The 24,335-nt window shown below is 43.6% G+C and overlaps 1 protein-coding gene and 1 non-coding gene across 6 annotated transcripts in view; both read right to left on the bottom strand.

Moving 5' to 3' along the window:
* Positions 1 to 24,335, bottom strand: part of SUN3 (Sad1 and UNC84 domain containing 3) — a 64,083-nt gene that overhangs the window by 30,186 nt on the left and 9,562 nt on the right. For all 5 annotated transcript variants that reach the window (XM_024990785.2, XM_059885671.1, XM_059885672.1 and 2 more), the window contains 3 exon segments: positions 21,350 to 21,411; positions 11,739 to 11,842; positions 1,528 to 1,568 (listed from right to left, as the gene is read on the bottom strand). In XM_024990785.2, coding sequence (XP_024846553.1) covers positions 1,528 to 1,568; positions 11,739 to 11,842; positions 21,350 to 21,386 — 182 coding nt within the window. In that variant the 5' untranslated portion in view covers positions 21,387 to 21,411.
* LOC112446541 (U6 spliceosomal RNA) lies at positions 3,882 to 3,985 on the bottom strand. Its single transcript, XR_003034544.1, has one exon. It is a non-coding gene; the product is annotated as a U6 spliceosomal RNA (small nuclear RNA).

Below are 24,335 nucleotides of genomic sequence, written 5' to 3'. Positions count from 1 at the left end.
ATGGAGACCTTCACTGTGAAAGGAGGAAGCAGTGGGCTCCCTGCCAGCCCCATGCTGGGCTTCAGGGCCAGCAAAACCAAGCAGCGCTTTACCTTGCAGAAGAGAGAACCCTGAGTGAGGGGTGCCCCCTTTTCTAGAGAACGGCCCTGCGCTGTGCATGAGGAGCAAAGACATTTCAGGAAGCACTCCTGAGGGCATCACAGGCATGGGCTATGCTCTGTGCAGGGAAGGGGGGCTCAAAGGCCTTCACTCATCCCATTCCTCCCTCGGGGATTGAGGCCACGCTGACTTGAGCTGGGCAACTCCACAGTGCCCCAAACCCCCCTCTCACCACCTTAGGGGCAGGGCACCTTGCACTTTGAGTACAGTACGGAGCAGGGGGATGCCAACCAAGCCCTGAAATTCTGTGAATCAGCCTTTAGAGACGAGTGACTGAAAGATTCAGGGGCCCAGGTGTGGGGGCTTAGAGGAGTGGGGTGGGGGTGGGGCAGCTGCCTTTCACCAGCTCAAGGGTGCAAGATTTTACTTCCCAAGAATCGGCTCTGCTACTTGTACAGTTTGAGAGTTACTGGTAGAGAGAATAAGAAAATGTTAAACCAATGGGTATTTCTTTATGTTGAAAAAATGTAAGTACTGTCAATACTTATTGTGTGTGTGTGTGTGTGTGTGTGTGTGTGTTTAGTCACTAAGTTGTGCCTCTTTGTGACTCCCATGGACTGTAGCCCGCCAGGCTCCTCTTTCCATGGGAGTTTCCGGGCAAGAACACTGGAGTGGGTTGTCCTTTCCTTCTCCAGGGGATCTTCTCCATCCAGGGACTGAACTCATGTCTCCTGCATTAGCAGGCAGATTCTTTACTGCTGGCTTTCCCTTTACCAAGGAAGCCACTTCTTTCCCCCCAGTTTATAAAATGGGCTTCCCTCATGGCTCAGTGGTAAAGAATCTTCCTGCCAATGCAGGGGATGCAGGTTCAATCCTTAGGTCGGGAAGATCCCCTGGAGAAGGAAGAGACAACTCGTTCTAGCATTTTTGCCTGGGAAATCCCATGGACAGAGGAGCCTGGTGGGCTACAATCCATGGGGTTGCAAAGAGTCAGACATGACTTAGTAACTAAAAACAACAAGCAAACAAAAACTTATGAATCAATATATGTTCACAATTTGGAAAATGTAAAACTGCTGAAGAAATAGAAACTGTTAATAGTTTTTGTAAAAGTTTTTATCTCATGCAAAAAAGTTGTATTAAATAACAAAATAATTTTGTGTCCCACTACACTTCTCAGATAACCAAATATATTTTTAAATTATTTTAATGGCTTCATAATTCTCTATTCCAGGTATTTAAACCTTGGCTTATTTTTCTAATTTTATCCCATTAAAAAAATAATAAATAATACTGAAAGCACTTCCCAGTGTATGTTCCCTTCAAGAAGGATCCACAGAAGTAGAAATTAGCTTTATAATTTTACAAAAGCATTTCAGTGTTTGGACACACGCCAGAAAGTCACACACACGAGAACATCTCACTCACTTTAAAAGTTCCAGTTGCTCTTTTGGCATTCGAAGCCTGGCCTGAAAAATAAAACAGAGCAAAGCCGTATCATTCCAAATCCTGCCTACTCGGGTGGAGTTATTTTTCCCATTTGTGGAGGGGGAAGGAAATCACCCAACCACCCTTGATAGACACACCTAGCCAGCAGGACCCACAGTCTCTAAGACACCTACATCTTCCTGCAAAGAGTGATATTTAGAGGAGACGCAGAGACATCCAGCCCTGAGGCTTGTCCCTGTAAACAGTGAGGAGCATCCCCTTTCTACATGAGGAAGCTGGCTGCTGGAGTCCATTAGCCATGACATCAGGAGGATCACAGACGCTTATCTAACACCGACAGGGTGTCTCAGAAGGACCGTCTTGTGTGTGAACAGGTGGTGCCCCAGCCAGGCTGACGATGCTACTGATGTCGAGGATGTGCACGGCCTCGGTGGAGGCGGTCCACACAGGGACAGCGGACCGAGGGTCTGCTCAGGCTGCCGTGCCCCGACCCTGGTACCCCCACCAGCTCCTCTGTGTGGGAGGCTCCACATGCCACTCAGGATCCCCCAGAAATGGCTGAAAAGCTAGCAGTTTAAACTGACAGAGGTGAATTCTCTCATGGGCCTGAAGGCCGAAAGTCCAAAGGCAGGCTGTGGGCAGGGCCGTACTTTGCTCTGAGGTTCCAAAGAGAGTCTGTTTCTTGCCTCTTCCACCTTCTGGCGGCCCTGGGCTTCCTGGCTGGTGCAGCACCATCCAGGCCTCTGCCTCGTCCCCACGGGCCCTTCGCCCCCGGGTGTTTCTCCTCTGTGTCTCTCTTCTGAGGACACATCTCAGTGCGCTTGAGAGACCATCTGGGAGAGGCAGGACGACTTCATCTCAGGATCCCCAATTACGTCTACAGACTCTTTCTTCAAATAAAGGTCCCGTGGGCAGGTTCTGGGGGTTGGGCCATGAAATAGCTTCTCGGGGCTCACTTTCACCACAGGGACCATCCATGTGTTCTCTGACAAACGAGGCCCATCCTCTCAGCCGACAAGTCTGCTTCCATGTTTCAAAGACTCTGGCTTCCCATCAGTTTGCTGCCAAAATGGTTCAAGGCACGAGGGACATTTTATCCACACCACTGTACACTGCACAGAAAACAATTACCTCCCTTTTTTTTTCCTGCTGAGCATTTTAATTTCATTTTTAAAATTTTTATTGGAGTATCGTTGCTTTATGTCGTTGTGTTAGTTTCTGCCGTACAGCAAAGTGAATCAGCTACCCGTATACATGTATCTCCTCTTTTTTGGATTTCCTTCCCATTTAGGTCCCCACAGAGCATTGAGTAGACTTCCCTGTTCTATACAGTAGGTTCTCATTAGCGAGCAATTTAACTTATTACAGGCTCTCCTCGATATTTTTCTTTGTACAGAGATGTGGAGTTGGGAGCTGAAGTTGGGAGCTGATTTTTGGTAGGGATAAATTCTTATTTCCAGTGTTTCAGTTGCTGATTGAATAGGTTTCCTTTTGCTAGGGGCAGTGTTTTGCATTTCTGTTACTTTTTTCTGTTTTACCCTTAAAAGAACATATAGAAAGTATGCCTCCACTAATTTGCTGATAAATTTCAGAGTTCTTTGAAAGCTAACATTTTCCTAATTTTTATAAGCATTTGCCTCATTCCCAAAAGGACTTCAGGTGGCTTCCACTTTACGAACAAACATAGAATAAAAAGTCATTGAACAAAAAGATGAGGCAATGAAAGTGAATAGAAAACAAGGACTGGAAAAGGACGAAAACGTGTGAAAGATGAGTGTGACTTAAATTCCTGGAGTTCTCAGCTGTGGCCCTACATCTGTTCCTAACATTGTAACAGCGGAATTGGGTGCGGGTGGGAGGGAATGGGGAAGACAAGAGTTGACAGCAGTCCACAGGGAAAAAAGAAAACCTCAAAGATGTGGCAGAGGCTGCTTTGCCTATGGCTGGTAATCCATCCCTTCCATGAGGCTCCTGTGATAAGAACGTGCTGGGTGTCTCCTAAGAACTTTCCCAGGGCTTCCTTCCTGGCAGGTGGGCAGAGCCCCATGGAAGGTTAGGACAGCCATCCAAAGCCTTCATTAAGACTCTGCAGCAACTCCAACAAAGCACCTGCTGGCCAACCCTAAACATGCCCATTAAAGGAGGACCAGTGGGCATCTGCAGTCAGTTGAATGGGTGTAGAATTGGCAGCCTCCTGAGAAATGACAAAGTGAAGGAGAGAACGCAAAGGAACAGCTGTGGGCAGGGCCACAGCCTTGCTTCTTCTTGTTGTTTCATTGTTTTACCCTTAAAAATATGGAAGACTTATCAATTAAAAATAAATAAATATTTTTAAAAATATGGAAGCCTTCACAAATCTGCAAGTCGTCCTTGTATGGGGGCTGTGCTGATCTCTGCATTGTTCCAGTTTTTGTATATGAGCTGCCAAGCTGAGCGCTGTTTTGTTTTTTCAGGTAAGGTTGACTGAGATCCAAAACTTTATGTCTTAGAATGTGGCTCCGATACTTAGAGCTGGGACAGATTGGATGCAAGAGCTCACAAATGCCTCACATGGCCAGTACTTCTTTCTTTTTTTAGACAAAACTGTCACAGGTTAGGGCTTCCCAGATGGCGCTAGTGGTAAAGAATCTGCCTGCCAATGCAGACGACAGAAGAGATGAGGATTGGCTACCTGGATCGGGAAGATCCCCTGGAGGAGGACATGGCAACCCACTCTTATATTCTTCCCTGGAGAATCCCATGGACAGAGGAGCCTGGCGGGCTACAGTCCTTACGTCGCAGAGTCAGACAGAACCGAACAACTGAGCATGCATGCAAGTTATCTAATTTTAAACCCTGTAACTTCCAGGTGAATCCTGGAAGCTATCGGATTGGCCAAAAGTTCGTTCAGTTTTTTTCCTGTAAAATGGCTCTAGTAGTGTTTAGCTGTCTTTAACTTTGTCTTAAACAATTTTGTTAGGTTGTATTGTGACTGCTGACATATCAGTGTGCATTTTTAAAAAAATTATCAAATTAGTGAATTTTTGTGTGGCCATTTTAATATTGAAGACAGAAGAAAAAAGGAACAATTCTGGCATATTATGTTTGGCATAATATGCATATACCATTTTGGACATATTTAATATATCAAGAAAGATAAAAATGCAACTGAAACACAAATATTTGCGGAGAAGCTGCTGTGAGTGATCGAACACGTCAAAAGTGGTTTGTGAAGTTTTGTGCTGGAGATTTCTGGCTGAACGATGCTCCATGTTCGGGTAGACCAGTTGACAGGGATTAAATCGCGACATGAAGTGAGATTACTCAATGTTATATCATGTGGGAGATAGCCACCATACTCAAAATATCCGAATCAAGTGTTGAAAATCATTTGCACCAAGTTGGTTATGTTAATCGCTTTGATGTTAGGGTTCCACATAAAGCCTTCTTGACCATACTTCCACCTGTGATTCTCTATTGAAACATAATGAAAATGGTCTGTTTTTAAAACAAATTGTGATGAACAATGAAAAGCTGAAGAGACTGTGGGGCAAGTGAAATGAACCACCACCAGCCACACCAAATGAATATGTACTGCTCTCAACTAGACCAACTGAAGTTAGTACTCAATAAATAGTGTCTAGAATCAGTCAACAGAAAGCCCATAATCTTCCATCATGATAATGCAAGACAGCATGTTTCTTTGATAACCAGGCAAAAACTACTGCAGCTTCACTGGGAAGTTCTGATTCATCTGCTCTATTCACCAAACACTGCATCTTTGGATTTCCATTTATTTCAGTCTTTATAAAATTCTCTTAATGGAAAAAGTTTCAAAAACATTTTGGGAAAATGGAATTATGAAGTTGCCTGAAAAATGGCAAAAGATAGTGGAACAAAATGATGAATACATTCAATAAAGTTCTTGGTGGAAATGAAAAACGTGTCTTTTATTCTTACCTAAAAAATCAAAGGAATTTTTTGGCTAACCCAATACAATGATTGCAGATTGCACCTGCAGTTAGATCATTAAGCTTGCTGCTTTACATAGAGTTTTAGATCTAAACCAATTAAATATTTGGAGCAAGTAATTTGCAATCACTGGTCTTAAGCCCTTCATTGTGATGGTGAGTATATGGTCCACTGAGACTGTACCGTGTGTGACAGCTGAACTGTGTCCTTAGCGTAAGTAAACAGGACAGACCAATGGCCACGCACAGCAAAGCTGGAGTTTGTCTTTCATCTCTGGAATTTAGAGCTGTGTTGCTTTAGGCACACACAGAAATTCCCTCAATTGTTCTGATCCAGCATCCTGATCTATAAATAGATTCGCTCCCATTGGAGGATAAAGTGATACCTGTATTTAATGTACTTACAAATAACTTCTGGCGCATTATCCTCCCGTTCTCCATGGTGGGAGACTAGGGGGTGGGGCACAGCTAACTTTCTGAAAAGCAATATTGGGACTTCCGTGGTGGTTCAGTGGTTAGGACTCCATGCTTCCACTGCAGGGGGCATGCGTTCGATCCCTTGTCAGGGAACTAAAATACTATATGCCTTGTGGCAAAAAAAAAAAAAAAAGTGGTATTGATTAATTAAGATTCACTATTAAAAGGTCACCTAAAAATTGTGAATATCCTTCCTGTATCCTTCTTTTAGTTTATCCTAAGTAAAAAATCAAGAATGAGTGAAAAGATTCAGCAACAATGACATTTATATTGAAAAGTTGAAAACAATTCGATTGTTGAGAAATAAGTATTTGTTGAATATATTATTTATTCATTGGAATATTAGTTAGCAATCAAATGCTGTTAAAAATAATATCTAAGGACTCCCCTGGTGGCTCAGTAGCCAAGACTCCATGCTCCCAGTGAGGGGGCCCTGGTTCTATCTCTGGTCAGGGAACTAGATCTTGCATGCTGCAACTGAGACCCAGCACAGCCAAATAAATAAATATTTTTTAAAACAATAATGTCTAAAGACAGGGGAACATCTTCAAATCTATTGTTAGTTGAATTTTAAAAAAGGCTGAGAAACAGCTTCTATTGCATGTAGCTTGGGATCTATAAAGAAGTCACATGGAAATGAGTCACAGATTCATATGGTTTCTAACAGAACTCTCTTCTGAGTGAAAAACAGGTTAACCATTGGTTATTGATCATAGTAAAACGCTGATGCTGTTGTTTAGTTGCTAAGTTGAGTCTGCCTGTTTTGAGACCCCAAGCCTGCCAGATATCCTCTGTCCACAGGATTTTCCAGGTAATACTGGAGTGGGTTGCCATTTCCTTCTCCAGGGGATCTTCCCCAGCAGGGGACAGAACCTGTGTGTCCTGTATTGGAAGGTGGATTCTATACCATTGAGCCACCAGGGAGACCCAGTAAAATGCTACCCGCGTGAAAAATACCGGCTTTATACACTCAGCCTTAGAAATTAAGGAGAAGGCACTGTCGAGTGTGCTGATCCACCTAAACCCATGAAGTGGAGAGGAAGGTGGCCTTTCAAAATGACAGCACTCTCATTCATTCCTTCGTTCACTCATGCCAGTGTCTGTGGAGCCTCTGTGTTCCGGGAACGGTGTCAGGCTTGCACAAGCTCTCTGCTCATTTCAACAAGTCCACGGTGAAGTAAAGGCAACACTTGATGTATGGGGACTGTCACCAGTAGGTGGCTGGCCACAGAAGCCTCTCCCAGGTGACACATGAGCTGGGCTGAAATGCCAGAGAGGAGTTACTCCTGCAAAGATCTGGGGCAGAATATCATAGGCAGAGGGAGTATATTAGTCAGGGTTCTTCAGAAAAACAGAGCAGGATGTGTGTATTTACACAGAGAGACTTACTTTAAGGAACTGATGTGATTGTGGAGGCTGGGAGTCTAACATCCGTGGGGCAGCCCAGCAGGTCCATGACTCAGAGGAGAGCTGATGTTGCAGCTCAGGTCTGAAGGCATCTGGAGGTGGAATGTCTTCCTTTTTAGGAGAACTTGGTCTTTTTCTCCTAAAACCTTCGACTGATTAGACGAGGCCCACCCACCATATGGAGGATAATCTGTTTTACTCAAAGTCTACCAATTTAAATGTTAAACTTACTTTAAATATACCTTTGGAGTAACATCTATACTAGTGTTTGACCAAACATCTGAGCACCATAGCCTAGCAAAAGTGGCCCATAAAATTAGGCATCACAATACAGTTGATCACGATTTGGCAATTATTGGAGGTCGCCGTTGACCATGTCTCATCTGTTTTTCTGGTGATGAGCTTTCTCTGGCTCCTCCTGTGAGCCCAGGGCCTTGGGCTTTGATGTGGGGACCTCGTGGTGTAGGAGTTATCTTGGGTTTCCACAGACCCACAAGGAGATGCCCTTCCATCTGGGACCTGATTCTCACAGATTCTCAGTGTGGGCAAAATGAGCAGCATCCTTGAACCTTTGGGTGCTTCCCGTGTGACCTGTGAACTCCCCAGGGAACAATCCTCACTAGGCTGGAAAGCTGCAGGGACCACACGAGCTCCATCTTCCCCTTTAGGGGCTCCTCATGACAAGCACCCTGAGATTCAGAAATTGCTGGATGAACCAGGAAACAGAGAATTTCAAAAGCCCCAAGGGAACTCAGGTCAAGTTTGCTGACAGGGTGAATTCATTGATCTGTCCCTTCTTCCGACAGAGCAGTGGTTGACTTGATTGAAGCTCCTGTCTTTCTTCCCCTCTCTTGTCTTCAGAGGCCAAAGTGTAGGATGGACAAGGCTCCTCCTGGCGCACTGGAGAGCCAGGGCATGCACCAGAGAGCAAACACCAGTGTCTGGTCCATTCTCCTCTAGCTAGCTCCAGGACCAACACGAAGCCATTCCGTCCAGAGCTCCAGGCAGGGGTTAACTGAAGTTCTATCTGCCGGAGCTTCCCTTGGGGTGCCAGCTTAGTTTGTCTGGGTTGCACCAGAACACCAGAGACTGGTCAGCTTGTGAAGAACAGTTGATTTCTCACAGTTCTGGAGCTGCAATTTCATGATCAAGACACCAGCAGAGCTGGTGTCTGATGAGAACCACTTCTGGTCCACAGACAATGTCTCCTCACTGTGTCCTCACATGGCAGAGAGATACCCTCTGGGGTCTCTCTTTTACGTTGTATTGATTCATTCATTCATTTGACTACACAGGGTCTTCACTGCTGTGCACAGGTCTTTAGCTGCGGCAAACGGGAGCTACTCTGCACGGTGGTGGGTGGGCTTCTCATGGCGCTGGCTCCTCTTGTTACGGAGCACAGGCTCTAGGCTCACGGGCTTCAGTAGTTGTGGGGCACAGGCTTAGTTGCTCCTTGGCATGTGGAATCCTCCCAGACCAGGGATCAAACCCCTGTGCCCTGCATTGGCAGGTGGATTTTTAACCACTGGACCACCAGGGAAGTCCTGGGTTCTCTTTCTTTATAGTTCTAATCCCAGTCAGGGGGCTCCGCCCTTATGACCTAATAACTTCCCAAAGGACCCACCTCCTAATACCTGGGGTTTGTTGTTGTTGGTTAGCTGCTAAGTCATGCCCAACTCTTTTTTGATCCTCATGGACTGTAGGTCGCCAGCTCCTCTGTCCACACAATTCTCCAAGCAAGAATACTAGAGTGGGTTGCCACTTCCTTTTCAGGGGATCTTCCTGACCCAGAGATCGAACCTGAGTCTCCTGCATTGGCAGGTGAACTCTTTACCACTAAGCCAATAGGGAAGCCTTAATACTTGGGTTGCTGCTGCTACTGCTGCTAAGTCACTTCAGTCATGTCTGACTCTATGTGACCCCATAGACGGCAGCCCACCAGGCTCCCCCATCCCTGGGATTCTCCAGGCAAGAACACTGGAGTGGGTTGCCATTTCCTTCTCCAGTGCCTTGGATTAGGTTTCAACATATGAATTGTGGAGGTGACACAGCAATCAGTCTATGACATTCTAACTCTCGCCCCCCAAATTAATGTTCCTATATGCAAAATACATCCTTTTATCCCAACAGACCCCAAGGCATTCATTCATTCCAGCATCAACTTATGTCTAAAGTTCAATGCCTCAACTAAATATCATCCAAGTCAGATACGGATGAGACCCCGCATACAATCCATCCAAAGCAACCTCCCCTCCAGCTAAGATGCTGTGAAATCAAACAAACTGTGTACTTTCAAAATACAGTAGTGGGATCAGCATACTATAGACATTCCCATCGCAAAAGGGAGAAACTGGAAAGCAGAAAAATTGATGAATCAGGAACATCCAATCTGTGGCAGGAGTTTACAGGGATTGGAGACTGTGGAGGATTTTTAGAGTCTCTTAGTCACAAAACTGGAGAAGGAAATGGCAACCCACTCCAGTACTCTTGCCTGGAAAATCCCATGGGTGGAGGGGCCTGGTAGGCTTCAGTCCATGGGGTCATAAAGAGTTGGACACGACTGAGCGACTTCACTTTCACTTTTCACTTTCATGCATTGGAGAAGGAAATGGCAACCCACTCCAGTGTTCTTGCCTGGAGAATCCCAGGGACGGGGGAGCCTGGTGGGCTGCCGTCTATGGGGTTGCACAGAGTCGGACATGACTGAAGCGACTTAGCAGCAGCAGCAGTCATAAAACCACTTAGTAGGTCTCCAGTCCCAACATTATTTATTTATTTTTTTAAAATTATTGGAGTACAGACGATTTACAATGCTATGTTAGTTTCTGGAGTACAGCAAAGTGAAGCAGTTATACATATCCATGCATGCTAAGTCACTTTAGTTGAGACCCTATGGACTGTAGCCCGCCAGCCTCTTCTGTCTACGGGATTCTCCAGGCAAGAATACTGGAGTGGGTTGCCATGTCCTCCTCAAGGGGATTGTTCTGACCCAGGGATCGAACCAGCGTCTCTTACACCTCCTGCATTGGCAGGTGGATTCTTTACGACTCAGTCAGTTCAGTCGCTCAGTTGTGTACGACTCTTTGCAACCCCATGGACTGCAGCACGCCAGGCTTCACTGTCCATTAGCAACTCACAGAGCTTGTTCAAACTCATGTCCATCAAGTTGGTGATACCATCCAACAAGCTCATCCTGTCGTCCCCTTCTCCTCCTGTCTTCAATCTTTCCCAGCATCAGGGTCTTTAAATCAGTCAGTTCTTCGTATCAGGTGGCCAAAGTATTGGAGTTTTAGCTTCAGCATCAGTCCTTCCAATGAATATTCAGGACTGATTCTTTTAGGATGGACTGGTTGGATCTCCTTGCAGTCCAAGGGACTCTCAAGAGTCTTCTCCAACACCATGGTTCAAAAGCATCAGTTCTTTGGTGCTCAGCTTTCTTTATAGTTCAACTCTCACATCGATACATGACTACTAGAAAAACCATGGGCTTGACTAGGTGGAACTTCATTGGCAAAGCAATGTCTCTGTTTTTTAAAATGCTGTCTAGGTTGGTCATAACTTTCTTCCAAGGAGCAACCGTCTTTTAATTTCATGGCTGCAACCACCATCTGCAGTGATTTTGGAGCCCAGAAAAATTAAGTCTCTCACTGTTTCCATTGTTTCTCCATCTACTTGCCATGAAGAGGTGGAACCAGATGCATGATCTCAGTTTTCTGAATGTTGAGTTTTAACCCAGCTTTTTCACTCTCCTCTTTCACTTTCATCAAGAGGCTCCTTAGTTCTTCTTTGCTTTCTGCCATAAGGGTGGTGTCATCTGCATATCTGAGGTTACTGATATTTCTCCAGGCAATCTTGATTTCAGCTCGTGCTTCTTCCATCCCAGCATTTCTCATGATGTACTCTGCATATAAGTTAAATAAGCAGGGTGACAATACACAGCCTTGATGTACTCGTTTCCTGATTTGGAACCAGTTTGTTGTTCCAAGTCCAGTTCTAACTGTTGCTTCTTGACCCGCATACAGGTTTCTCAGGAAGCAGGTCAGGTGGTCTGGTATTCCTATCAATTGAAGAATTTTCCAGTTTGTTGTGATCTACAGAGTCAAAGGCTTTGGTATAGTCAATAAAGCAGAAGTAGATGTTTTTCTGGAACTCTCTTGCTTTTTCAATGATCCAGTGGACGCTGACAATTTGATCTCTGGTTCCTGTGCCTTTTCTAAATCCAGCTTGAACACCTATTAGATGTTCTATTAGATAGTCACATGCAAAACCAATATAACACATGTCTAGTTGGACTCTCTTTTGTAGCACATTAGATTTTAAATGAGTAACAGACAAAATGATTTAAGGAAACATCACCTGGTAATTGTAAAGCCGTGAACCATATTCTGCAATTACAGCATAAATTTGTCTAGATTTCTGAGGAAACGCTTTCTCTTTAAGCTTCATGTGATTTATAAATCCTGTTAAAGAAAAGATCAACTTCGGTTAAAGAGTTTATCTTGAAATACTTATATTTTACATTGATGAAACAATTTATATTTTCAGGCAGCACAAGAAAAAAATAAAAGTTCCTTCTCTGTGTCCATTCAGGCCTCCTCCCTCCCTCCTTGATGTATGGTGTGCATGCACATTACACGTTAATCAGAGTGCCTCAAAATGGGGATGAACTTTATATAAATATCAGTGTGTCATTTTAACATATGAGCCTTTGTCTCAAAAATGTGTATGACTGTGCCTTCAACTTCTAACACATGGAACAGGTCTCAGAGCTTCTAAGAGTCTGTCTCGTGGGATACAATCCTCAGTTTAGCTTGGATAAAATTCCTCTTTTTTCTTAACTTGATTGTTAGTTGAATTGTTGTTGACAACATATATTAATATAAATTTCTCTAAGGAGGGAAGCTATAGCAAGTTACTTTTTTTTTTTTCTTTTTTCATTGTGTTGGGTCTTCAGTGCTGTGGGGAATTTTCTCTAGTTGAGACCAAGGGGGCTCCTGTCCATTTGCAGTGCTCAGGCTTCTCGCCGCAGTGACTCCTGTTGTTGTAGAGCACAGGCTCTACGGTGCACACGCTTCAGTAGTTGAGGCTCACAGGCTTAGCTGCTCCTCGGCATGTGGGATCTTCCCGGACCAGGGATCAAACCCTTGTCCCCTGCATTGGCAGGCAGATTGTTTATCACTGGACCATCAGGGAAGTCCTATGTCAGGATCTTGAGGGACAATAATTTTCAATGGCAGCAAAAGGTGCTCAAAAAATTGTTTCTCCATTGAAACAATCATCAGCTGGCAAAGACTATCAAGATCAACTTTATTGGAATTCCAAAACCTAATCACAAGCTTGCATCAACCAGAGGACTGAAGGAAAGGGCAGATTATTTTTGGCAAGAGAGCAGTGTGGCATTATCACTCACTTGCATACTATCTCCCAGAATGGTGGCAGTGGCTTTGTGGGTGGCAGCCAATATTTCTGATGCAGCTTGCTTGTGCCAGGGATCTAACACAGACCTTATTCTTCAACTACTTTGACTCTATGTGCTTATCTGCCTGGCGTTGCCCTGATTGTCTAGTGCAGAGGCCAATCTTTGTTTCCATCCACTCCCATGCACTAGAAAAATCTTCTGGGAGGGTATAATGACTGTTGAAAGAATTAAAGACATAAACTGGCCATGACCATCTGAGCAAGGGACTGTGAATGGAGAAAGTGGCAGACAGATCCAACATCAAGGGAGAGAGAAGGCAGAGGATGAAGGCTCATGTGGGAACAAGGGCTTGGAAGGGAAGGGAGAGTGCGGTGTGAGTGTCCAGGACTGGACACATGCTCAAGAAAGATCCCAGAGAAGACCCCAGGCTTGCACCTTAGGTGGATCTGTGGGCTGCATGCAAACAGGAGGTGAAGTTTATGACAGAGTTGTGGGTGGCCCAGTTTGGCCTTGAAATAGTGTCCCAGCTTAGAGCCAAACAGCCCGGACTGGGAGAGCGGTTCTCACATCCTTGCTCTCTCTTTCTTATTCATTGATCCTAGGAAACCTGTCAGGACATTGGTTGACCACTGTGATATCAGAAAAGTGACCATCACTAAACAAACAAATGACTACAGCCCTCAACAAGTAATAAAGCAACCTTTGGAAAAGGGGAAATGCCAATTCCTAGAGTTACTGCATTATGAAACTGAAATGTCTGGTTTACAACACAAAATTACAAAGCATACAAAGAAAAGTACAGCTCATTAAAGGGAAAAAAATTTGACTGACATCTCTGAGGAAGCTCAAACTTTGAACTCACTGAACAAAAACTTTACAAATCAACTGTCTTAAATATGCTCAAAAACTAAAGGAAACCATAGAAAAGAAGTAAAGAAAACCAAAGAAATGAAGTATGAATGAAATGAGAATATCAATTGAAAAATTACAAAAGGAAACAAGTACAAGTTCTGGAGATGTAAAGTACAGTAGCTGAAATGAAAAAATTCATGAAATAGGCTCAACAGCAGATGTTAGCAGGCAACAGAGAGATTCAGTGAACTCAAAAATAGAACAACTGAGATTATCAAGTGTGATGAGAAAGAAGAGAATTGCAAATCCAGAGCTAGGCCTATACATCTAGGGCTGACTGAATTTTTTGACAAGGGTAACAAGACCATTCAATGGGGAAAAATATCTTTCCAACAAATGATGCTGAGACAACAAGATATCCATTTGCTAAAAAATGAATTTGGTTCATTTTTAATTCATTTGCTAAAAAATGAAAATGAAATTTAAAAATTCATATTATATATAAAAAGTAACTCAAAATGGATCGATTAGCTAAACATAACAGTAAAAATCATAAAGTTCTCAGAAAAAACATGGGGGTAAGCTGTCATGACCTAGAATTTAGTAATGGATTCTTAGATATGACATCATTAAAACTGAAACCTTTTATGCATCAAAGGACATTACTTAAAAAGTAAAAGGACAATCTATTGAATGAAGGGAAATATTATGTGTCTGAGAAGAGTCTAGTATCCAGAATATATTTTTAAAAAACTCTTACAAGTCAACAACAAAAAGACAAAACCCCAATTAAATGGGCAAAAGATTAGAAGAAATTTTCTCCAAAGAAGAGGTATAAATGGCAAACAAGTACGTAAAAAGTTGCTCAATATTAGTTTATATCATTCATTGGTGGTGGTGGTGATTTAGTCACTAACTCATGTCCGACTCTTGCAACCCCATGGACTGTAGCCTGCCAGGCTCCTCTGTCCACAGAATTTCCCTGGCAAGAATACTGGAGTGGGTTGCTATGTCCTTCTCGAGATAGCAGTCATTAGGGAAATATAAAGTACAGAATAAAAAATACAAAATCCCAGTGAGACAGCACTTCACATCTACCAGGATGGCTACAGTTGTGAAAAAAGAATGGCAAGTGTTGGTGAGGATGTGGGAAAACTGGGACCACCACACACTGCTAGTGGGAAAGTAACATGGTGCAGTTTTTCCAAAAAACAGTGGCAATTCCTCCCTAGCAATTTACTAGTAGGTGCATAACCCATAGAATTGAAAACAGGTATTCAAACAAAGGAGCAGTGGCTGTGATAGCGCAGGAGCGGCCAAGAGGAACTACTCTGCGTCCAAGGTCAGGGGCGGCAGCTGCGCTTTGCTGGAGCAGCCGTGAAGAGATACTCCACACTCAAGGTAAGAGAAACCCAAGTAAGACGGTAGGTACTGAGAGAGGACATCAGAGGGAAGACAGACTGAAACCATAATCACAGACAACTAGCCAATCTGATCACACAGACCACAGCCTTGTCTAACTCATTGAAACTAAGCCATGCTGTGTGGGGCCACCCAAGACAGATGGGTCATGGTAGAGAGGTCTGACAGAATGTGGTCCACTGGAGAAGGGAATGGCAAACCACTTCAGTATTCTTGCCTTGAGAACCCCATGAACAGTATGAAAAGGCAAAAAGATACGACACTGAAAGATGAACTTCCCAGGTCAGTAGGTGCCCAATATGCTACTGGAGATCAGTAGAGAAATAACTCCAGAAAGAATGAAGGGATGGAGACAAAGCAAAAACAATACCCAGCTGTGGATGCAACTGGTGATGGAAGCAAGGTCCAATGCTGTAAAGAGCAATATTGCATAGGAACCTGGAATGTCAGGTCCATGAATCAAGGCAAATTGGAAGTGATCAAACAGGAGATGGCAGGAGTGAACACTGACATTCTAGAAATCAGTGAACTAAAATGGACCGGAATGGGTGAATTTAACTCAGATGACCATTATATCTACTACTGTGGGCAGGAACCCCTTAGAAGAAATGGAGTAGACATCATAGTCAACAAAAGAGTCTGAAATGCAGTACTTGGATGCAATCTCATAAATGACAGAATGATCTCTGTTCGTTTCCAAGGCAAACCATTCAATATCACGGTAATCCAAGTCTATGCCCCAACCAGTAATGCTGAAGAAGCTGAAGTTGAATGGTTCTATGAAGACCTACAAGCCTTTCTAAAATAACAACCCCAAAAGATGTCCTTCTCATTATAGGGGACTGGAATACAAAAGTAGGAAGTCAAGAAACACCTGGAGTAACAGGCAAATTTGGCCTTGGAGTACAGAATGAAGCAGGGCAAAGGTTAATAGAGTTCAGCCAAGAGAATGCACTGGTCATAGCAAACACCATCTTCCAACAACACGAGAGAAGACTCTACACATGGGCATCACCAGATGGTCAACACTGAAATCAGATTGATTATATTCTTTGCAGCCAAAGATGGAGAAGCTCTATACAGCCAGCAAAAATAAGACTGGGAGCTGACTGTGGCTCAGATCACGAACTCCTTATTGCCAAATTCAGACTAATATTGAAGAAAGTGGGGAAAACCACTAGACTATTCAGGTATGACCTAAATCAAATCCTTTATGACTATACAGTGGAAGTGAGAAATAGATTTAAGGAACTAGACCTGATAGAGTGACTGATGAACTGTGGAGTGAGGTTCGTGACATTGTACAGGAGACAGGGGTCAAGAACATCCCCAAGAAAAAGAAATGCAAAAAAGCAAAATGGCTGTCTGAGGAGGCCTTACAAATAGCTGTGAAAAGAAGGGAAGTGCAAAGCAAAGGAAAAAAGGAAAGATATATCCATTTGAATGCAGAGTTCCAAAGAATAGCAAGAAGAAATAAGAAAGCCTCCCTCAGCGATCAATGCAAAGAAATAGAGGAAAACAATAGAATGGGAAAGACTAGAGATCTTGTCAAGAAAATTAAGAGATACCAAGGGAACATTTCATGCAAAGATAGGCTCAATAAAGGACAGAAATGGTATGGACCTTACAGAAGCAGAAGATATTAAGAAGAGGTGGCAAGAATACACAGAACTGTACAAAAAGATCTTCACAACTCAGATAATCACGATGCTGTGATCACTCACCTAGAGCCAGACATCCTAGAATGTGAAGTCTAGTGGGCCTTAGGAAGCATCACTACGAACAAAGCTAGTGCAGGTGATGGAATTCCAGTTGAGCTATTCCAAATCCTGAAAGATGATGCTGTGAAAGTGCTGCACTCAATATCCCAGCAAATTTGGACAACTCAGTAGTGGCCACAGGACTGGAAAAGATCAGTTTTCATTCCAATCCCAAAGAAAGGCAATGCCAAAGAATGCTCAAACTACCGCACAATTGCACTCATCTCACACGCTAGTAAAGCAATGCTCAAAATTCTCCAACATAGGCTTCAGCAATACGTAAATGGTGAACTTCCAGATGTTCAAGCTGGATTTAGAAAAGGCAGAGGAACAAGAGATCAAATTGCCAACATCTGTTCAATCATCAAAAAAGCAAGAGAGTTCCAGAAAAACATTTACTTCTGCTTTATTGACTATGCCAAAGTCTTTGATTGTGTGGATCACAATAAACTGTGGGAAATTCTGAAAGAGATGGGAATACCAGACCACCTGACCTGCCTCTTGAGAAGCCTGTATGCAAGTCAGGAAGCAACGATTAGAACTGGACACGGAACAACAGACATGTTCCAAATAGGAAAAGGAGTACATCTAGGCTGTATATTGTCACCCTGCTTATTTAACTCATATGCAGAGCACATCATGAGAAACACTGGGCTGGATGAAGCACAAGCTGGAATCAAGATTGCCAGGAGAAATATCAATAACCTCAGATATGGAGATGACACCATCCTTATGGCAGAAAGTGAAGAAGAACTAAAGAGCCTCTGGATGAAAGTGAAAGAGGAGAGTGAAAAAGTTGGCTTAAAGCTCAACATTCAGAAAACGAAGATCATGGCATCTGGTCCCGTCACTTCATGGCAAATAGATGGGGAAACCATAGAAACAGTGGCTGACTTTATTTTTGGAGGCTCCAAAATCACTGCAGATGGTGGCTGCAGCCATGAAATTAAAAGACGCTTACTCCTTGGAAGGAAAGTTATGACCAACCTAGACAGCATATTAAAAAAGCAGAGACATCACTTTGCCAACAAAGGTCCGTCTCGTCAAGGCTATGGTTTTTCCAGTGGTCATGTATAGATGTGAGAGTTGTACTATAAAGAAAGCTGAGCACTGAAGAATTGATGCTTTTGAACTGTAGTGTTGGAGAAGACTCTTGAGAGTCCCTTGGTCTGCAAGGAGATCCAACCAGTCCATCCTAAAGGAGATCAGTCCTGAATATTCATTGGAAGGACTGATGCTGAGGCTGAAACTCCAATACTTTGGCCACATGATGCGAAGAGCTGACTCATTTGTAAAGACCCTAATGCTGGGAAATATTGAGGGCAGGAGGAGATTGTTGGATGGCATCACTGCCTTGATGGACATGAGTTTGGGTGGATTCTGGCAGTTGGTGATTGACAGGGAGGCCTGGCGTGCTGTGGTTCATGGGGTTGCAAAGAGTCGCATACAACAGAGCGACTAAACTGACTGAAACAAATACGTGTACACACATGTTCTATACACAACACCCAAAGGGTGGACACACTGGATGTTCATCCATAGCTGAATGGATAAACAAACTGTGGTCTATCCATACATTGCAATGTTATTCAGCTACAAAAAGGAATGATCCGTCTACAACAGGGATGAGCCTCAAGAACATGAGCTTAGTGAAAGAAGCCCAACAAAAATGGCCATACATTGTATGATTCCATTTATATGACACATTCAGAACACGTGTGTCCTTAGAAACAGAAAGCATATTGGTGGTTGTTGCCAGAGGGTGGGGGTGGGGTGGGGCTGGGGATTGACTAAGAGTGTGGGATTTCTTTTGGCATCGATGAAAATATTTTGGAAATAGAAGTAGTACTTGCACAACATTGTGAATGCACTAAATTCCACTGAGTTGTTCATGTCAAAATGGTTCGTTTTATATTATGTGGATTTCACCCTAGCAAATAAAAATGGATGCAAGTTCAGTTTAATTCCATTGAAATCATTAACACGTCAGTGGTGGCTAAAAAGGATCTGGCACTTTTGTGGGCAAATGAGTAACCTTACAGTGAAAGTGAAGTCGCTCAGTCGTGTCCGACTCTTTGTGATCCCATGGACTGTAGCCTACCAGGCTCCTCCGTCCATGGGATTCTCCAGGCAAGAGTACTGGAGTGGGGTGCCATTGCCGTCTCCAGGGGATCTTCCCAACCCAGGGATCAAACCTGAGTGGGGAAAGACAAAGAAGCAGTTTGTACGCACTAAGAAGATGTATATATTTCAATCTTAAAAGATGTCAAAGCAGAGACTTTGCTGGCAGGCCGGTGGTTAAAACTTCCCCTTCCAATGAAGGGATTGCAGATTCAGTCCCTGGTTGGAAAATAAGATCCCACATGCCTCTCAACCAAAAAAAAAAAAGTAAAACAGAAGCAATATTGTAACAAATTCAATAAAGACTTTAAAAATGGTCCACATCAACAAAAATCATCAAAAAAAATGTCTAAGGGATATAGGGCATTCGTTTCCAAAATAAGGAAAATTCTGAGCACAAACAATTCTACTGTTCACAGGGCGTGTTCCTGACACAGGCAGGGCGGTGGAGCCTCAGAAGAGCAGGCGTGCGTCACTGGACACAGGGCTGGGGTAGGGCTGTGGGAAGTCTCAAGGGCAGAGGGCTCGTGAGTCGGGGCAGAGGGCTCGTGAGTCAGGAGCCGGCAACAGCCACGGGGTCGGGGGAGGGCTGCTGAAGCTCACAGGCTGAAATCAGCAGAGGTGAAGACCAGACAGATGGAAGCAACAGAGCCAGACAGTGTGCAGTTCTCAGTAGAACTGGAAACTTCAAGATGAAGTTTAGAGGTCTGCTGAGATGGGATGGGTGCTCAGGGCACTAAGATGCAGCTGACGGAAGGCTGGCACAGACTTCAGAGAGCCCTCAGTCCAGGTATCCACGTGCAAGCCCAACTGAACAGCCCCCGTTGCTGCGTAAAATGGCATTTTGTGGCGATAGCTGGGTGAAACTCTGACTTCCCTGGACACTCTGCAATTCAAGGTGTCCACGTACCACAGAACAATTCCTCATTGTACTAGGATTCATGGTGTGTGATATTTACAGCCAGAAAATGGCAAAGCATGTGTTCTAGCATTTCTTCAAGAACCCCATGATGAGTCAGTCTCTGGTTGTCAAAATCCTTCAAGATGAGTCGCCCAGATTTAGAAAAGATCAATTCTATGTGTTTGCAATAGAAATATCAAGGATTCCTAACTTCAAAGCAATTTCTCTTATTTGGAACCATGATTATGTAACAGGGAAGAAAAAAATCTGACTCCATATTGGATCTGTTTCTTTTACTTTAATCATTGCTTCCCACGGCTTTTGTCCATTAAAAAGATATTGTCTATACATAATGGCTTGCCTTGGGGAACCCTTCCCTACTGCATGAATGTTAAACTAAAGTGTCTTTGTTCAGCTCACTGGGAGACATTCTGACCCTGCCCACTTGTGAATGACAGCAGGAAAAAGAAATGAATGCATCCCTTCCCTGAGGATGGCCAAACCAGGAGGTATTTTGCAACACTTATGGCCTTTTGATTTCCCAGATGGCTCAGATGGTAAAGAATTTGCCTGCAAAGCAGGAGTAATGGTAGTGTTAGTCGCTCAGTAGTGTTAGTCGCTCAGTTGTGTTTGACTCTTTGTGACCCCGTGGACTGTGGCCTGTGGGTCTCCTCTGTCCATGGGATTCTCCAGGCACGAATACTGGAGTAGACTGCAAAGCAGGAGACCTGGATTCAATCCCTGGGTTGGGAAGATCCCCTGGAGAAAGAAGGGATTGGCAACCCATCCAGTATTCTTGCCCGGAGAATTCTATGGACAGAGGAACCTGGTGGGCTACAGTCCATGGGGTCTCAGAGTCGGACACGACTGAGTGACTAACACTACCACTACGACTACTACTCGGCACTGCAGGACTGAGTGACTTACACTTTCGCTTCATGGCCTTTTTACTTTACTTCCTTTCCTCCTCCTCCTCCTCTGTTCTGTAAAAGAAACTGGCATCCAGACCCCATAACATAGTACTCTAGGACTCTCATCCACCATCTTCTCGGATGCCCAGCTTTCTGAATAAAGTCTCTATTTCTTGCCTTGATACCCTGCCTCCCGATTTATCGACCTGTTCTTGTCAAACAGAACGAGCTTAGATCTGGTAACAACTCTAAGAGAAATAAAGTTCTCACTAAGTTTTCAACAAAGAAACCCAGATCACTTTTACAAGAGAACCTGAGTGCTGCAACCACTGAGCCTACAAGCCACAAGGAAGACCCTGCATGACGCAATGAAGACTCTTCATGCCGCAACTAAGATCTGATGCTGCCAAACAGATTCATAAATAAATATTGAGCGGGGGGAAGGAATGGTTCAAGAGCATTCAGTCACTTCCAGGTTTCTGGGGCATTTATTGCAAATGTGAGTCATTCCCCTGCCAGCTCTCTCATCACACACACACCCTGTGAAATGGCTTCAAGGATCGTTGCTTAGTAAGACTCACCTAGAAGAAGTAAGGTCAGTATAAACACCATACCCATGACAGCCTTCCATGATCGAGTTAACCTAAAAAGAAGAAAAATAACAGCAAAAAGAATTTAGCAATACACCACTCTTAACCTTTAATTTGAACTTTAACCTCTACAACCAAGTCAACAGACATGACTAGGCTGAGCATGTGAGTTAATTTAGTTCCTAATCCACTGTGAAACTGAGGGAAAACAGTACTCAGAGTGGTATATATACATATTCACACATATATACACCATACACAGCCCTCTCTTTCACACATATTACTGTCCTGTTGTTGCAGGTTTTTATGCCTACAAATGCTTATGAAGAAGAAAGCAAAGGAGGTTATCCTAGAGGTCTGCAATGTATCATCAGTCCAGAAGAAAAAAGAAAAAAAGAGTCTGGACTGAGCCCACGAGGCTCCTCTGTCTATGGAATTCTCCAGGCAAGAATACTGAAATGGGTTGCCATTTCCTACTCCAGGGGATCTTCCCCGCCCAGGGATCGAAACTGTGTCTCCTGCTCTGGCAGGCTGATTATTTACTGCTGAGCCAGCTGGGAAGTCCAAAGAACTATGTCAATGAACACAAAATTCTGATAAAATTCTCTAAAGCAATCCTAACCCTTTCCCTCACTTTTTATTGAAATATAACATACATAAAGAAAAAAGCACAGATCATGGCACAGCTCAGTGGATCCAAAGGCCAACTCCACCCTCCCACTGGCAACCAGTGGGACAAGGGCTTTTGTAGACAGGAGGCGGCTCCATGCAGAAACAGCACAGTCAGCTCCCACAGCTGTCTTCAGATTGGTCACGGGTGGTCTGACCAGCACCATCCTGATTGTTTTAGGTACAGTTAATCTTCAATTTCAGGGTCCAATTTTTCCCCATGTGTTTGAGGTCAGTTCTCAGAATTTCAGCAGTTTAAGTTGTGGGTTCACCTTGGAAAGTCTGGTCATTATGCAGTTAACTCCTTCTATCTGAGGTTTCAATATCTATAAGACAGCTCACAGGATATGGCTCAGAATATTAGGAACTAAAAGGTCCTTGACTATGCTTAATGACTACATTATTATTATCTGGTCTCCTTCGTTTTCCTTTGTTTCTGTATTTCTCATTTCCCTGATTAAACTTATTCTTTGACTCAAGTTTTCCACAGACAAAAGGCAGGCGGAGGACAAGGGGCGTTGGGACAAGCACCATGGGGTCCTGCTCTGTTGGGCCAGAAATTGCTGGGTTAGTGCATATCCGGTCTCAGCAGATCTTTCCAAAGAGTTTCACAAAGTGATTTCAGTGACCTTTCCACATCCAACTTTAAAGATTTTTTTTTTAAAGGAGAAAAAAAAAAAAAGAAAATGGCTAAAATAGACTAATCTCACTGAAACAGAAGGCTAGGAGCTTTGGGACAAAGTACTCTAAGACAGCAAATTGAAATTTCTATTTAAAACATATAAAAACCAGTTGATGATGAGTCATTCATTAATTACAGAAGGCACCTTGATGTAGCAGGAGAAGCACTGAGTCACAGCTCAGAAAAGGGGGTGAAGCTGTCACCGACTGTGCCGGTCACACAGTGAGGCCAGACCATACAGAAAGGTGGAGTTTGGAGCAGAGAAAGTTTTATTGCATGGTGGGGGGCGAATTTTGTTAGGAAGCATCATTACGAACAAAGCTAGTGGAGGTGATGGAATTCCAGTTGAGCTATTTCATATCCTGAAAGATGATGCTGTGAAAGTGCTGTACTCAATATGCCAGCAAATTTGAACAACTCAGCAGTGGCCACAGGACTGGAAAAGGTCAGTTTTCATTCCAATCCCAAAGAAAGGCAATGCCAAAGAATTCTCAAACTTCCGCACAACTGCACTCATCTCACATGCTAGTAAAGTGATGCTTAAAATTCTCCAAGCTGGGCTTCAGCAATACGTGAACTTTGAACTTCCAGATGTTCAAGCTGGTTTTAGAAAAGGCAGAGGAACCAGAGATCAAATTGCCAACATCCACTGGATCAATGAAAAAAGCAAGAGAGTTCCAGAAAAACATCTATTTCTGCTTTACTGACTATGCCAAAGCCTTTGATTGTATGGATCACAATAAACTGTAGAAAATTCTGAAAGAGATGGGAATACCAGACCACATGATCTGCCTCTTGAGAAATTTGTATGCAGGTCAGGAAGCAACAGTTAGAACTGGACATGGAACAACAGACTGGTTCCAAATAGGAAAAGGAGTTCGTCAAGGCTGTATATTGTCACCCTGTTTATTTAACTTATATGCAGAGTACATCATGAGAAATTCTGGGCTGGAGGAAGCACAAGCTGGAATCAAGATTGCCAGGAGAACTATCAATAACCTCAGATATGGAGATGATATCACCCTTATGGCAGAAAGTGAAGAGGAACTAAAGAGCCTCTTGATGAAGGTGAAAGAGGAGTGAAAAAGTTGGCTTAAAGCTCAACATTCAGAAAACAAAGATCATGGCATCTGGTCCCATCACTTCATGGCAAATGGATGGGGAAACAGTGGAAACAGTGACAGACTTTCTTTTTAGGGGCTCCAAAATCACTGCAGATGGTGATTGCAACCATGAAATTAAGAGACACTTACTCCTTGGAAGGAAAGTTATGACCAACCTAGATTGCATTTTAAAAAGCAGAGACATTACTTTGTCAACAAAGGTCCATCTAGTCAAGGCTATGGTTTTTCCAGTGGTCATGTATGGATGTTAGAGTTGGACTGTGAAGAAAGCTGAGCGCTGAAGAATTGAAGCTTTTGAATTGTGGTGTTGGAGAAGACTCTTGAGAGTCCCTTGGACTGCAAGGAGATCCAACCAGTCCATCCTAAAGGAGATCAGTCATGGATGTTCATTAGAAGGACTGATGTTGAAGCTAAAACTCCAATACTTTGGCCACCTGATGCGAAGAGCTGACTCATTTGAAAAGACCCTGATCCTGGGAAAGATTGAGGGTAGGAGGAGAAG

Source organism: Bos taurus, chromosome 4 (genome assembly GCF_002263795.3).
Source record: "Bos taurus isolate L1 Dominette 01449 registration number 42190680 breed Hereford chromosome 4, ARS-UCD2.0, whole genome shotgun sequence".
Taxonomy (NCBI): Eukaryota; Metazoa; Chordata; class Mammalia; order Artiodactyla; family Bovidae; genus Bos; species Bos taurus.
This window is presented reverse-complemented; position numbering and strand designations above follow the sequence as displayed.